At 38.0% G+C, this 17,753-nt stretch overlaps 1 protein-coding gene across 1 annotated transcript in view; it reads right to left on the bottom strand.

Annotated features, from left to right (window-relative positions):
- The window catches only part of ARHGAP12 (Rho GTPase activating protein 12), a 115,394-nt gene that overhangs the window by 44,428 nt on the left and 53,213 nt on the right, over window positions 1–17,753 (bottom strand). The window contains exons 3-5 of the mRNA XM_052650878.1: window positions 11,291–11,554; window positions 4,066–4,206; window positions 2,868–2,948 (exon numbers count right to left, since the gene is read on the bottom strand). Coding sequence (XP_052506838.1) covers window positions 2,868–2,948; window positions 4,066–4,206; window positions 11,291–11,554 — 486 coding nt within the window. The remainder of the gene's footprint in view (window positions 1–2,867; window positions 2,949–4,065; window positions 4,207–11,290; window positions 11,555–17,753) is intronic.

Raw genomic sequence — 17,753 nt, 5'->3', positions numbered from 1 at the left:
TAATGTAGTTTAATCTATAGCTCTTTGAGTCTCTTTTGCTTTACAGTTTTTTAGTGCTTACTCTAGCTATTACAAATTATGTATTTAATTCCTCCCAGTCTACCAATATCAGAATTTTACTATTTCAAGTGAAATGTAGAAACCTTACCAACAATTATCACACTACTCTCCCCTCTTCACAATACAGTTGTCCTAGATAACATCTCCACCTTAGAAATGTTCTAATTTTTTTAAAGGTCAGATATAATTTTTTTGATTTCCTCAGTGATCAACTGGTTGTCTAGTAGCATATAGTCTAGTCTCCACGTGTTTGTGTTTTTTACAGTTTTTTCCTTGCAATTAGATTCCTAATCTCAAAGCACTGTGACTGGAAAAGATGCCTGACATGAATTTACTGAGGCACAGCTTGTGGCCTAGCCTGTGATCAGTCCTGGAGAGTGTTCTATGTGCACTTGAGAATGTGTACTCTGCCGCTTTTGGATGGAATGCTCTTTAAATATCAATTAAGTCCATCCAGCCTTGGGTGTCATTTAAAGCCTATGTTTTCTTATTAATTTTCTGTCTGGACAATCTATCCATTGACCAAAGTGGAATGTTAAAGTCCCCCACTACTGTTATGTTACTGTTGATTCCTCCTTTTATGGCTGTTTGCATTTACCTTATAAATGGAGATATTCCTATGTTGGGTATGTATATATTTACAATTGTTATATCTTTTTCTTGGATTGATCCTTTGATCTTTATGTAGTGTCCTTTCTCTCTTATAACTGTCTTTATTTTAAAGCCTATTTCATCTGATATGAATACTGCTATTGCAGCTTTCTTTTGATTTCTATTTGCATAGAATATCTTCAGATATTCACCCTTCCCATTATACTCTGTTCATTTTTAACGTTCCAAGTTTTCTTCATTTATCATTTCTCTTCCGTTTTAAGGATTTCTTATAGCAATTCTTGGAGAATAAGACTGTTGGTAATAAATCTCTGGGTTTATTTTAATCTGAAAATGTCTTTATTTTACTTTTATGCCTGAAGGATATTTTTGCTAGATGTACAATCATGAGTTTTTTCTTTCCGCATCTGTAAAATGTTGCACCACTTCCTTCTGGCTTCATGGTTTCTAATAAGACATCCTCTGCTATTCAAATCATTATTATCCCACAAAGTACTTGGTTGTTTCACTGAGTTGCCTTCATGATATTTCTTGCAGGGGCAGGGTGGGGGGAGGGGGGAGGTGAAGTCTTTAGTTTTCAGAAATTTGATTACAGTGTGTCTGGATATGGATTTCTTCGAGTCCATACTGTTTGGTATTTACTCAGCTTCGTGAATCTGGTGGTTTGTCTTTTATCAAATCTGAGATGTTTTCAAACATTGTTTCTGAAAATATTTTCCAGCCTCTCACTCTTTCTTCACTCCTTCTGGAATTCTCATGAATGTTAGGTCTTCTGTATGGTCCCACAGATCTCTGAGACTCTGTTCATCTTCTTAAAATGTATTTATTTACTCTACCTAGGACCATACATTCCTCTCACAGCAGAGGCAGAGGTGGGAAAGCAAGCCCTAGTGTACAAGCCCTTTTCAATACCATGTTCAGGACACATTTGCTCACATCCCATCAGTGGAAGCAAGTCACATGTCTAGACTATATTCAGCCATGGTAACAGCAGAACAATACGCCCCCATTCACAGCAAGAGGTCACTACGGAGGTACACAGCAAAAAGCACTGATATGGGAGTGGGTGAGGAATGGATCAAATGATGCAAACTGCCACCACAGGTAACCTTGCTTTTTACCTTTTGATGGCTTTTAAGATTGTCTCCCTCTACTGAAGTTCCACAGATTCAGCAAAATTTGTCAATATGTGTATTTATTTTTCTGTGTTCTGGTCAGTATTGAAGGCTCCAGCTGAAGACTCATGCCTTCCTTTAGTTTCAGAAAATTCCAAGAAATTATATTTCCAAAATACTATTTCTCTACCACTTCTTCCATTTTCTTCTTTGAGAATTCCTCATTTGTACATACAGGAAACTTTCCACCCCTTCCATCTCCTTTAACCATGTTTTAATATTTGTTATCTTCCTGTCCCTCTGAATATAGTTTATTCTATCCACTGCACTGTATTTTTTAATGATCTTTTCTATATCCATGTATCTCTAAACTACTAATATTTTTCTTTAAATTGACTTAGTTTGGGAAAAAGAAAAATTTATTTAGAAACTAATGTCTATCTGATAATTGACACTACAGATACATCTGCTACTCATAGGTGTTTTCTAAAATGTTAAAATAAGGTACCAATTAAAATGTAAATGTTTGCTCAGATATCATTAATATTTACATATACTTATATCTTAATACTAACAGTGGTTAAGTACACAACCATTTTGAAACCTACTGCTTTAGATAAACTCAGCCCTGATACATTTATCTTTAGACCTTGGAAGGTCTCATTACTACATGCTGCTAATGACTGATTCAACTATAATACACTTCTACATACAAGAATAAACTTGAATACTGAGTTGTTTTTCTTTTAAGTAAGTTTAACACCAACTTCATGCAGAAAACTCAACAAATTTAAGAGAACTCTTTACGTTACTGCCACTTAAAGGGGATCTTGGATCCAGGAACAATAAAAAACTGAATCAAAGAACTTTTAAACAGGGATTATCAATATTATATAGTTATAAGATAAATGTATGTCACAGAGTAATTTAAGCAAAAGATTCTCAATGAATTATGGAAAAACTAGTCTTGCTGCTTTTCAAGAGCTGAATAAAAATTTTAAAATAAACCTGTTGTAACCATTTTCAGGTATTACTTCGTCCACTATTTTTACACAGAAACTCAGTGCTAAGGTTTATTACCTTTGGCAACTCCCATTCTGACCGAGATCCATCCGCACTGTAGTAATACTGTCTGCCTTGATCGTCAACATGCTTGAGCCACTATAAAAACAAAACAGGTGTTATATTTTAAACACAAATAGAGTTGAGCTTAACTTATAAAATCATAGGTATTAGATGATATTCTTATGAATTTTATTCTATTTGCTCAAAAACATTCCAAAAGAAATATAACAAACTTATACTAACAGACTTGCATTTTAAGTCAATAAAAATAAGGAACTAAATATTAAATGCAAATCTATTTTCTCTCTTTCATCCAGTGTCAAGCTAGTGATCCAAACACCACTTAGCAACACAACAAGAAATGGATAACATAAAGATACAAAGATACATATGTGGACAACATATATATGTAGGTATTTTTCTTCAATCTTTAAGGATGAAACTAATAGACGATTTAATCCAAACTTCATACAAACCCTTAGGAATTAATTACCTGCAGTAGCCAACACAGCTTATTCATACAATTTAAGTAACACCGACAACAAAACTTCATGTAATACCGGAAATATGAAGGAGTAAAGACTAAAACATATGATCTTGATTGTGAAATAAATGAACATTATTGTTTTCATGTGTTCCAGTGTTAAATAATTAAAGAAACAATGTGGAGTGAAAAAACCTATCTCCATTTATTCCCAAGGCTTTTATTCATTAAACTAGCACAAACAACCATTACCCTCTCTGATGATAAACACATAAAATTACAAGTATTCTCACACTAATTAATTAATCATAAAGCACTAGATCCATGGTTCTCGTTTTACATAACTTGGTTATAAAAGATAAAGCAATGTAGGAAGTGAGGGGGATTATTATGACATGTTGAGAAAACTATACCCAAAAAACTCTTTGCCAAGAAAAACACAAAGAAATATGTTTACTGAAGAGGCATAACTGGAATGACACTCAACGGGTCTACTCTTAAAAAGGTTCTGTCTTAAACAGGTTGACACCACAAAAATTATGATAACTGGAAGCAGTTTAAAACCATGAATCAGTAGTTACATTGAGTTTTCAGACTGTCAGCTGACAGGGCTACAGAATTGCAAGAAAATATTTTCATGAGTTTTTAAAATACTACTAGAGCTTCCATACACAATGATTTTGTGAGAGGAATCTGCCAAGAAAACTAGATGAGAAAAAGAGAATGTACCTTTTCATTAGTATAGTCACTGGTATATAAGGTATGCCCACGTTCATCCAACTCTTCTGACCAACCCCTTGGAGGAGAACCACACTGACTATCTGACTGGCTGAGACAAATGCTGTGGTAGTTTTCTTCTGATGAAAGAAGCTACAAATAGTCAGAAACATAAGGATTGTTCTTCTTAGAATATACATATACAGCAGTTGAAAATCTAAGCAATTGACTTTATTTGGCTATACATACTAAAAGATCTTGAATATATTCAAATATTTAATTCTCAAAACAAATTGTTTAGTCTTTTTAATGGTATATTGTAAGTGGTGTGGGGAAATTAATAAGTTATTATATTGCATTAATGCAAGCCTGTAAATGTTCACTATAATGAAACTGAAAACAGTGTTTTCAGACTGAGAGATAAAAATGCTACCTTCTATGTTGTGCTACTTTCAACTGAAATCAGGTTAAAAAATGATGGGGATAGAGCAAATGTATGTACGCACATCTATGTGTAAGCAAAGTAGGAGGTGAGGGCTCTTCATTAGACTGAGATACTTGAAAATTTCACCTATTAATCACAAGTTCCTAGCCAAACACCCAGCAAAAAGTGCTTAATGAATATATCTTGAGCTAATTCTTTTAAAGTATGTGGGATGGGAGAGGGGAGGGAAAGATGCTAGCTCTGTAACACTATATTTTATTTTGTAATTGATCATAAAGTTTTCCTGACTCACTCAACACAAATTCAAAACTATACTTTAAAAGAAAAAAAGAAGTGAATGAATTCAAGCATAATACCGAAAGATTAAGAAATTCAGTGTAATATTTACTGGGCTAATTCTGCAAGGGACCCTTCCAGGATCACATTCAGGTAGAACGGTTTCTACAATTACATCTATTCAACAGATCAAATTTTCTACCACCATATTTGGTCTGAAACACTCAGATGTGTAGATTCTCAATGTTGTACAAATAACAAACATCCTAATGTCAGTAACATGTCCATAAAGACTGACAAAGACAACTTAAAGTCTTGAATGGAGTTAGCTGCTCATGTTTTGTAATAGCAATGGCTTAAAAAAATGGAAAACCTAACTGAAAAAACAGGATTATTTTAATCTAATTGAGATCACTTAAAACATTAGCTACTATCAGAGTGGTACAATAAGAATCTTTTAGAAACAAAATAAAAGGCAATCTGTACGGAGAATATTATTCAGCCATTAAAAAAAAAATTTAGTCATTTGTGACAACATGGATAGATTTTGATGCCAGTATGTTAAATGAAATAACTTGCAGAAGAAAAATACCCAGTGATCTCACTCACATGTGGAATGTGAAAACAAACCAAACAAACAAGCTCATAAGCACAGAGAACAGACTAGTGGTTGACAGAGACGTAGGCGATGGGTGAAGAGGGTCAGAAGGTGCAGACTCCTAGTGACAAAACAAATTAAGTCCCGAGGATGGAATCTACAGCACGGTTACAGAGTTAATCATACAACACTGCACATTTGAAATCTGCTAAAAGAGTAGATTTTAAAAGTTCTCATTCCCAGAAAAAGAAATTCTAAACTATGTATGGGGACAGGTGTTAACTAGGTTCATTGTGATCACTTTGGCAATATATACAAACGTCACATCATATTACATCACTATTTTTTCCAAAACCATCAAGCAGCAAGAGGTTAAGAAATACTCAGGAACAAAACTAACTGGAAGCAAGAATCCAGATCGGTAAAGAGAATAAAAAGGCAGCATTCTCCAAGAAGGCATTTGCCAAACCTTGAGCTAAAACATTAGTTTTCAAGACCATGCATACGTACTGGGAAACAGGACTTGGGACAACGTAGGTAAGGCAGGGAGTCCCCCAATAAACACGGGACCCCAAAGAATTCTACCTGTAGATTACAGGGTAAACCAAAAACAAATCTTGTCCCTCTACTGCACACTAGGAAAATCACAGGAATAACTGGGGGAAATCAGGGGAGAACCCAACAAGCCAGTCTTTATGCATTCAAATTACTACTACCTAGGTGGCCTAGGGAAACTAAAACTGAAAATTTAGTTTCAAATGTTCATAGGATACTAGTTTCCCCAGGCACCTGAGAGAAACACAAGGAAAGCCTCTCAGAAGGAAGAAACTGTCAACATTAGCCCTAAAGATTTGTTACCTATGATTTCCAACAACTATCACCTCGCATTAAAACATACACACACGATATAAAACAAACAGCATGAGTGAGAGTCAGCAGAAAAACAGCATATTCAGACTCTTACCTACTGAAATTATCAAAAATAAAGTAGAAAACAAGAGCCAAGGAAAATATGACAAATAAACGCAACATATGATCATTCGGTGGGTCCTTTACTGCAGGAATAAAAACATAAAGGATATTAACCAACCAGTGAGAAACACCGAATGTTAACTTTGCATTAAATAATACTCAGATATTAAATTTCTTGGATGTGATAAATGCATTTTTCAATATGTTTTCAATTTGTTTTACTGGAAAAAGTCCTTATACTTAGAGAATAAAACATTACATTGTCTGGACAAATGATTCAGAATAAAATAGTGGAGATAGAAGGGTGAAGAGAGGTAGAAAGAAATGTGTGCAACTTTTGAAGTCCATGCACCCTAGGGTCCAAGCTCCACAGAGAAGCCTGCACACCGCAACTAGAGTAGCCCCTGCTCGCCGCAACTAGAGCAGCCCCTGCTCACCGCAACTAGAGAAGCCCGCGTGAAGCAAGGAAGACCCAGTCCAGTCAAAGAAGAAAGAAAGAAACGAGGCAAATGTGGTGAAGTGGTAACAACTTGCACATCCAGATGAAGGGTCCCTAGCATATAGGAGCTCAATGAGCTGTTCTTTCCACTTCTCTGTATGTTTCACACTTTTCAAACTAGTAACATGGGTAGTTCCACCAAACAAATTAAAAATAACACATTTTTTAAGTTCAAGGGTTGGTTTAATATCAAACAAACACACATGATGAAGAGACAAACAGCAAACAGGAACCTAACTTGAAAATGACTGAAGACAAAACACGGAGAGGGACAGCAATAAAATGTTAAGTATAACGGAAATCAAGAAACATGACTAACGGAGTAAGCACATTAAACACTTATCTAATCAAAGTCCCAAAATGAGAGGAAAGAGAAAATGAGACAGGAGCTGTATATAGATAATGCATACAGATATATAGGAACTTCCCAAAGTTAATCAAAGGCCGAAACTCCACAAATTTCAGATTCCCAACAAAGCCTGGGCAGGAAATAAAAAAAGATAATTTCACCTAATCACATCACAGTGAAATTACAGGCACAAGGTCCTCAAAGCCTCCTGCAAGAAGAGACCTACAGACTAAATTGTGCATATTAATAACAGAAGCCTGAAAACATGAGAGTAAGTCTCAAGGAACTAGGAAAAAACAAAAAGCAAACAATCACCTTTTAACTGTGTACCAGGTAAAGGCAATCTTGAAAAATAATGAAAAATAAATTTCCAGGTAAATGAAAACCAAGACTCTATCACTAATGGAGGCTCACCAAGGAAATTTAAAGGTATGGGTATGTACTTAAGGCAGTAAAAAAATTATTCAAGATAATGTATTCTGCCTAAGAAATCTGAAAAAGAAAGTGGTAAATATGAGGTGGTAATTTTAAGAGTCACCATGTACAACAGTGAGGCTTCCCTGGTGGCTCAGTGGTAAAGAACCCACCTGCCAAGCAGGCGGCCCGGGTTCAATCCCTGGGCTGGGAAGATCCCTGGAGAAGGAAATGGCAACCCACTCCAGTATTCTCGCTGAGAGAAAACCCACGGACAGAGGAGCTTAGTGGGCTAGTGTCCATGGGATCACAAAAGAGCTGGACATGAATTAGTCACTAAACAACAAATGTATAACAGTTGTCGGGGGCAAAGGGGACTAGAAAATGGAAATAAACAACAACAAAAAGCCCCACAGCACTCGAAGACAGGGGACAGGGTTTCAAGGAGCAAGCAGATGCTGATTAATTGTAGATGTTGACACATACGCCAGTTACAGGTTCTAAGGTAGCATTTCTTAGCAGCAGCAGCACGGACAGTTAGGGCCAGATTATTCCTAGTGGTGGGAGCTGTTGTGTGAATCACAGGATGCATGATAGTTTCTCTGGCCTCTACCCACGAGACACTGGTAACCCTTCCTGAGTTGTAACAACTCAAAACATCCCCAGACACTGCCTAATGTTCCCTACAGACAAAACTGCCCTAGGTGAGAACCACTGTTTTAGGGCAACCACTAAAACAACAAGCTTCTGAGTTAGAATGAAGGAGAGGTTTGCTCCCATTTGAACCCCAATAAGATAACAGTGTTGAAATAAGCTCAAAAAGATCTGAACCCCCAAGAACAGGAGAACACAGAAAGACACAAGAGCCGCAGAACTCTGGAAGCTGAGAAGCAGATGAACAAAAACCTAAATTATCCACAAAGCAAGCAGAATCTAAATGGGTGGGGGCTGGGGTGGCACTGAGGAGGAAAGATGAAATCCAAGTTTACACAGCAACGTCTTCAAATGGCTCGGGTTCCTCCTGGAACCGAGGCACTAAACTGAGGACTGAGATAGCCAGGATCCCCTTCTCACGCCTGGCCACCAGGTGTGCCCCCTCCCTTCCTGCAGCACAAGCACAGGGACTGATTCCCTCTCAAGAGGAATTCTGAGCTGGGAAACAACAGGCACAACTGGAACATGGGTACCGAACAGAAAGAGGGGAGACTAAGGGGCTGTGTGTGAAATAAATGCTGCTACCAACACCCAGGGCAGCTCTTACTGGCCAGTGATCCGACTTCTGCAGAGACTGGTCAGTCTGAAAGGGAAGACCTCACGGTTCCAACACTGGAGACATCCAACATGCAGCTGACCAAGATCACCATAAAGTCAAGTTCAAAATGCCTCGCAACTGTGAGAAAAAATTATCTCCAACCTAGAATTCTGCACTCAGGCAAACTCTCAATTAAATGTGAGAGTACAGTGTCAACATTTTCACACACATGGTCTCAATTTTACCTCCATACACTACCCTTCTCAAAAAGTTACTGGAAGGTGTGCCCCGGCCACTCTGGAAACACCTATTTTTACACAATATGTGCAGAGAGTAGAGGAGTGAGCTCGCTCAGACTGCGATTTAGAGATCACTCCCATCTAGTCTCTGAAGTGTAACAGAAACCTAAGAAAGGCTATTCCAGTTTCCGTGTGTACTTTAAATCCTTTTCTTCTATAATTTAGCCACTTCCCTAATTCTTCCAATTGATAAGACTTTACTTTATTATGGACACACAGGACAACTTACTTTCAAATCTTTCTAGACACACAAATTCAAATCACTTCCCTAACACTTCTCTTATTATACTAACATGTGAACAATTTCTCACTAACCCTCCACCTCATTCCTCAACTCTGAAAGTTTAATACAAGCTACCACCAAAGCATAGCTATAAATAACCAACTGAAAAACAGGACAAGAGGAGGGGTTATTAACTATACAAAGCTCTTAGACTCTGCTACACACAGGATGTGTTACCTGATTTCTCCAGCTCCCACCTAGCCGGAGCTCTGTTTCTGCTGGACAAGTCAGCTGCTCTAAGGACAGGTGTCCTGGGTGTGCAGGGGCTGCCGCCTACCGACCAGCAGGATGCTAACTCCTTTCCATCCCTCCCACCCAGGCTTCTCTGCAGACCTGCACAGTCCCAGGGGATCTCTGGCCAATTCACTGCACTGCCCTCCGGGGGGACTGGGGGGTAGAGGTGTGTGTGTATATATGTGTAGATGGGGGGGTAAGGGTCTGTGTGTGGATGGGGGGTAGAGGTGTGTGTGTGGGGGGGGGGGTTAAGGGTGTGTGTGTGTGTGGATAGGGGGTAGGGGTGTGTGTGTGTGTGTGTGTGTGTGTGTGTGTGTGTGTGTGTATGGGGGGGTAGGGGTGTGTGTGTGTGTGTGTGTGTGTGTGTGTGGATGGGGGGGTAGAGGTGTGTGTGTGTGTGGATGGGGGGGGTAGAGGTGTGTGTGTGTGGATGGGGGGGTAGAGGTGTGTGTGTGTGTGGATGGGGGAGTAAGGGTGTGTGTGTGTGTGTGTGGATGGGGGGTAGGGGTGGGTGTGGGTGTGTGGGGGGGGGTAGGGGTGGGTGTGTGTGTGTGTGTGTGTGTGTGTGGATGGGGGGTAGGTGTGTGTGTGTGTGTGTGGATAGGGGGTAGGGGTGGGTGTGGATGGGTGTGTGTGTGTGTGGATGGGGGTGGGGTGGGCGTGTGTGTGTGGATGGGGGTAGGGGTGTGTGTGTGCGTGGATGGGGGGTAAGGGTGTGTGTGTGTGTGTGTGTATGGAGGGGTAGGGGTAAGGGTGTGTGTGTTTGTGTGTGTGTGGATGGGGGTGGGGTGGGCGTGTGTGTGTGTGTGTGTGTGTGTGTGTGTGTGTGTGTGACGCCACCCTCCAGGGGTATGTGTGTGCGCTGCACTGAGTATGTGTCTCTGTGTGTGTGGTCTATGAAACCAAGGTTGGGGAAATGGAATGGACACTTGTCAGAGAAAATAATGATTTTAGGGACTTCCCCGGTAGTTCAGTGGTTAAGATTCACACTTCTACTGTAGCTACACAGATTCGATCCCTGGTAGGGGAACTAAGGTCCCACAAGCTACATGGCATGGCCAGAAAAACAGAAAACAACCAGCCAATCAAGAAATAATGTTTTTAGAGTGAACTGTCAGACTTAGAGGACGTTCAGCCTGTAGCAAAGGACTTATATTATACTTATCTCCCATACACAGTCATAAAAAGTGATCTTGTACCTCTAACAAAAACTGAGAAGTATCTTGCCAGTCCCATCAAATCATAAAGAAAAGCATCAAATAACTGGGTTTTTGTTTGGCTAAATCACATCACATATTTTCTCCCCTTCTTTTTCTAAAAAATCGTAACTGCTTTGGCAACAACGATGACTGGATTAGTATCTTCTAGCATGTGAGGGAAATCAAGGGCAATAGGCAGCATTAACCCAGTTAACTCTAGACAAGTAAGCATGCCACAGGGCTAGCTGCTGTCTGTCTACATACTAGGAAGCAACAAGCAGAAATATGATAAAACTTGGAAAGAAGATTTAGTATCTTAGAGATTCCAAAGGTTAGAAGCAAACCTATTTACTTCTCTGAGGAACGAAAAGAGAAGAAGCTCCGTAACTCACTGGTTGACCCCCTAGCTCCTCATACCTCTTGATCCCCTGGACTCTGGGAATCTCCTTTGCTTGTGTTCGTATCTCGAGTCCAACGAGGGGGTTTCCAAGTTCTTTCCTGTGTACCTCTGTTATAGTAATAACAACGCCCTGAACTATCTTTATGAGTTTCCCATTCTCCATTAATCTGAATTGCTGGGCTTCCGGGGACCGGGGGAAGAGCCGACTGGGATATCTTCAGTTCCTGCAGGTTAGCGTAGACGGGAGAATCAGGTCGCCCTTGATTTGGAGGTGTCGTTGCCTATGAAAGATTTGAAATATCCATGTTTACACATGTATAATGCTGATAAATAAAAATTAAATAAAACATGAGATTTATAAACATAAATACAAATTCATTTTAAAACATATATGGAGGGGTATATATATATTCCTTTAAAGGAAATGAGAATTTAAGTTTTAATGTTCATAGTTTGAAAAAATAAGAATTTAACAGTTTTAATATTCATAGTTTGAAAAACAAACATAAAAGTTTTCAGAAGAATCCAGAGTGCACTTAATCACTTCCCCTCACCCTGAGAGCACACTCAACTAGAAGTCAGGAGCGGTGGGCTCCAGTTTAAGATCTGGCCTGACAAGCTGCAAAACCACAGATCAGATCGCTTCATCTCTATGAAATAGAACTGTTTAATCTCTGTAAGTGAAGAAATTGGATTAAACCACTTACGTCTCCACTGGCTCTAAAACTAAATGATTTTTAAGCAATTTTTAAAATACAAAAAGTCTTGCACAGAAGTCAGCACTTACTCAGAAAACTATGAAAAAATTTTATATCCTAAGCTCTAATATCAAATCAAGAATATAAGTAAAAGATAAAGGAGATATAGTAGTACTTCAGCCAAGAATTTACCACATACTACTCCTCCTCAGATATAATTTCTCAGTGTGTGTGCGTGCGCACGTGTGTGCTCAGCTGCTCAGTTGTGCCCGGCTCTTTTTGACCTTACGGATTGAAGCTTGCCAGGCTCCTCTGTCCATGGGATTTTTCAGGCAAGAATATTGGACTGGGCTGTTATTTCCTTTTTCCAACGAATGTTCCCAACTCAGGGATCCAACCTGCATCTCTTGTGTTCCTGCATTGGCAGGCGGATTCTTTACCACTGAGCCACCTGGGAAGCCTGTTTCTCAGTAGCCCTAAACAAATGTTTACTCTCTTCTTGGTTTATTTATATGTGAAATTCCTAAGAGCAGAAAAAAACTAGCTGAACTCTGATTTACATGCTTATTTAATTTCAACTTTCAGTTTTACATTTATTTGTAAATGTCTCACTAGATGTCAGTCAAGAGCAGAATACTCTTCACACACTTTGCATAAGGACCTTGTAAACTGTACTAAGTTAGAGTTATAGCTGCTGAAAGAATAAGCACACATCTAAGAACACATTTTTATGTTGGGTGTTTGTGTACATTAGCTTTCCTTTTACAACAGAGTTTCTCAGCCTTGGCATCACTAACATTTGGGGACAGATCCTTTTTTATAGGAGGCTATCCTGTGCAGTACATTATGTCCACTAGCACCTCCGGCCTCCACCTACTCAGTGACAGTGGTTTCCTCCCACTGTGACAATTAAAGAGTCTCCAGATGCAGCCAAATGTTCTGTGGGGACATCACTGCCCCTGGATGAGAACCACTGCTTTGCCATATTAATCTGAGAACCACTCAGATGTCGCATTACTTCTACAATATACCAGAGTTTTATGAATATCTGAAAACAGTGAATTTTTTAAAAGGGGGATATGTGAATGTATATACTGAATCAATTTGATTGAAATTAAAGCTCTTTAACTTCTAAAATATCATTTACTTATAAATTAATTATAATGACTCTAAATCACAGAATAAGCTTTAAAAAAAAGAAAATAGTAAAAATAACCCAAGACATGAATACGTTTACAAAATGGTTACCTTTGGTCTTTTTACACATGGTAATTATGCAAATACTCTATTGAGTGATACTAATGAGACCATTTTCCTATAAAGGTCAGCTTTGAATTCAAACTATCACCAAACAGCATCTTTCTATGAAGAAAATCTATCCATGAAGACAGATTTCCATGTATTTCATTTCCAGACTAATTCCATATCCTGTTGAATTAGCCAGGGTAACAATGCTTCTCCGACTAAAACAAACTCTGTTAATATAACAAACAATTCTACATAGTAAATCACTTTCTAGGAACTTATCTAGAGAATTCAACAATAGTTAAAGAAGCTCTTTGCCCCTGGTACTTTACTAGACTTGGGGAAATAAAGATGCCAAGAAATAGCCATTTTCTAAATAATTTTATGACACATGCTACTAGAGCTTTAAGAAATAACTAATTAATTTCTGTTGTTAAGACAACTCAGTTTTTCCAATTTAAATAAAAAGTGAAATGCTTTAACAAGTTTATAATGCTAGCATAATTCTGAAACAAAAGCAGAGAACTAAGTGAAATAAAAGTATAAACCAATTTTACTTAAAAATGGAAATGAAAATATATTCAATAAACCATTAGCACTCAAATCTAGCACTGCATTAAATAAATCAGGAAAAAGGAGAAGTGTTGAGGATCTGTCTTCAGAAAATCTATTACTGTAATTCTTTGCATTAATATATTAACTTGATCATCACTGATGCCAACCAAGTTACTGATAAAATTCAACACGGATTAAGGATAAAACTCTTAGCAAGTGAATAGGTGATGCCTCCTTAAAATAACTTTACAAATTATTCAAAATAAACATCATACTCAGCAAGGTACCGCTAAGAAAGTAGCATTTTCATTAAAGTCCAGAATAATTCCAGGATGCCAAATATCACTGTTTTTATTCAACAAATGTACTAAGATAGGAAATGTACTAAGACCCAAAAAAAATAAGTGAACTCCTAAGTACTCGAAGGAAAACAACCCTGGTATTTGTCACTGATGTAACCAATATTTGAAAACCTAAGCCTATGAAAAGTACTAAGAAGTTTAGTAAGTTGGCCAGATAAGATGATCATTTGGTCAGTTCCCAAGAGATGAGCAATGACAAATTAGAAAATATAACAGAATTTTTAAAATCTCATCTACACTAAGAGAACTGTTAAAACACAAGTAAGCTTTAAAAAAAAAAAAGGAATACTTATACAACTTTCCTCAAGGACCAAAAATTATATTAATACTTACATGTTACTCCTCCAAAAATTAATCTATAAATTCTACAAATTCAATGCAATGTTTGGCATGCAATTTAGTTAGTTCACAGTCTTAGAGGCAGTAGCCCTGAGGGAAATTTATTGAATGAACAAGCAAACAAACAAGTGAACAAAAGAATGCAAACACATATACCCCAGTAAAAGCAGAACTGAAAAACTCGGAGCTGGTTACACGTGATAAAGACAGGTGACCAGGAAAACATCCACATTTCTATTTGGGAACAAGGATGGACAATCATGTCGTCATTTAAGACAGGAACTATCTAAAAGTGGACTGACAGTTAAGCACTCCGCAGTGCAAAGGTTACAAATATGAGTTTTAAAATGTCTTGTCTTCTAGGACCTCTAATACAGTAAAAGAAAGTGAAACAAAGATCCTTTAAATGCATAATAGACATACTGTTAGAGCTACACGTGGGAGAGTGTGGGAGCAAAAAATGAAGAGGCCTGGAAACAAGGGAATAAGCCTCAAAAATGAACACGAAAGTATTAGCCAAGTCAAAGCTGTGGATGCAGGAAGCCACAAGAACAAACATTTTAAAAAAGCATGGTGTGGTCGGGGAGGATGCCGACTGAGACGGCAGGTGATAGGAGCAACACAAGAAAGATGTAAAGAGAAGCGAATGCCTGAACAAGGAGATTTGTGTGTCGTGTTCAAAAGCAGATGTTGCCCAGCAGCATTTAAGGGATCACTGGACAAGTTAAGCCAGGAAGCATATTCTGATTTAAAATGTAAGAATACTGCAGATTTTAGATGAACACAACTAGAAGCAGCGATCAGTTAGGAAGGAGGTCAGTAACAGACCAAAGATGAGAAGTGCAACTAGACAAGGAGAGCAGGAATGGGGAAGCAGAGCTAGGTGCAAGAAGAGAGTAGAAAGTTAAATTAACATGCAGAGTGTGTCTGTTTGTGGGAAGCTTGTTTTTTGGTATGTGTTTAACCATGGGTTAAATAACATTGAGATGAAGAATAGGACACAGAAAGACAGAGGACTTCCACTTACACTGAAGTAGGTCAGTATTCCTTTTAAAAGTCTGGGTGGAAATGCTCAGACTATCAGGTAGACAGATTGAGAGCTCAGTATAGAAATCAATGCTAAAAATATAAAAGTCATCAGCAAACAGATGGGGCCCTAAACTTGAGAATACACAGAAGGAAAGTAGGGGTAACACAGACCCCTAGAGAATACTAAGCAGTTGCTTTATGAATTAAAATGAGAACACAGGTATCAAGTTAGCATGGGGTCTGGCAAGGGTGACTTTTGGTGGTAATATTACAATTACTGATGCAATTAGTAAGGTACCAGGCAAAGTAGGAGGATCCAGTAAAGGAGACAGAAACTCAGAAGTAGGCAGCCTCACAGGAAAAGATGGTATTTAAAAAGAAAAGGAACTAGCTTCCCTCTGAAGACTTCAATACAAGGGCCATGAAGCAATCACTAGATTCAGGAGTTAAGAAGCCATTAAAAGACTCCAGTTTCCAGCCAGGAGGATCCAAAATCATGTTCCTGGCATGAACAACTAGAAAAGTAAATAAAATACAGGAAACAAATATTTTCAGGCCTTATACCACAAAACAAGCAGCTCAGAACTACGATCCACAAGAGAAGAAACGAAGGACAAGAACCAATCGCCCCCCAGCACTTCCACTTGGAGGCAGTTTCCAGAACTCAAGGGGAAACCCAGAGTCTAGGAATCTTAGTAACACAACAGAGATACAGGCTCACAATTACCACTTAAGGTAACAAATGAAATAATACAAGAAATGAAAACATATAAATTGGGGTTCCCTGGTAGTTCAGTGGCTAAGACTCTGTACTCCAATGCAGGGGGTCTGGATTCAAATCCTGGTCACAGAACTAGGTGCCACACGCCACAAGTAAAAGACCCCACATGCCAAAATTAAGACCCAGCACAGCCAAATAAATAATAATTAAACAAAAATAAATATTTTTTAAAAAATAAAGAAAATACATAAATATCAAACACTGAGGAGAAAGGAAAAGGAGACAAAGAATAGACCCTATTTTTTTTTTTAATTAGAGAATCTTCAAAACTGATAAACCAAGAAACAGAGACAAGAGTTACGTCTGAAATCAAGAGACGTAACAGCAATCTAAGTAGATCATACAATTAGAAGAGGTTTACTGACAATGGACAAATGGTAAAACTTCAATATTTCACACTCTAATTTACCACTAAATGTTTGGACAGATGTTCATTTGAAATGTTGTTGATTTGCTGTTACAAATAGTTTCAGCAGAAATAAGAACTTTGTTTTTCTAACAAACTAACTCCAAACTTAGATCTGAACAAGGAAATGGCAACCCACTCCAGTACTCTTGCCTGCAAATCCCACTGACAGAGGAGCCTGGTGGGCTACAGCCCACAAGGTCTCAAAGAGTTGGACACAACTGAACGATTGAGTACAAACTTAAGATCAACTCAAACCTTCAATTTCCAACGTATAGAAAGAGAACAGAAGAGGGCTCAGTATTTTCAATATTCCGATCGTGGCAAAAAGACACTGTCCCTGTTTATTACCAACTGTTTACCACTCATTGATCACTAAGTTGCTTCCTCAAGAACTCTTGAAAATTTAAATTCTTGGTAGAAAAAACACTTAGAATGAAGTACCAAATTTATGCTTATACGTACACAAAACATGTACTGACTACAACAAGGGATGGTTCCATAATTACATACCATTTTTTCCTGGTGAACCAAAACTACAGGTTTTTTAATGAACATAACGCTGGTGAAGATGAATGTTAACTCCAGTTTATTGCTGGTGATTTTAGCCAGCTGAACCCTTTCGGAAAACACTTTGACAGTATGTTTCAAAAGCTTTTGAAAATATTTTCAGGAAAAAGGGAGACAAAAAATCTATACATAGAAAAGAATTCCTGCAAAGATATTCATTCCAATGTTATTTATCAGAAATAAATGAGACACAATCTAAATGTCCAACAATAGAAGAATAATTAAGTAAATAATGATCTAATATACGAGGCAATACCGTAAAAGCAATGAAATGTTAACGGTTTCTGAACACGACAAAAAAAATTTTATGAGGTTAATGAGAAAAGCAAAATAGAAAAGTGCATTTCACTTCCAACTTAAAATTTTAAAGTATGAAGGGAAAAAAAAGCTCATAAACATCATGGGTCCCTGACAAGGCTTTCACTCAGATCTAACAGAGAGATCGAAAGTTTTACAGACAAGCAAAAGGTAAGAGTTCAGTACCAAATCAGCTTT

The sequence above is a fragment of the Budorcas taxicolor genome, chromosome 13 (assembly GCF_023091745.1).
Source record: "Budorcas taxicolor isolate Tak-1 chromosome 13, Takin1.1, whole genome shotgun sequence".
NCBI lineage: Eukaryota > Metazoa > Chordata > Mammalia > Artiodactyla > Bovidae > Budorcas > Budorcas taxicolor.
Note: the sequence above shows the minus strand (reverse complement) of the source record. Positions and strands in the feature narration are given on the sequence as shown.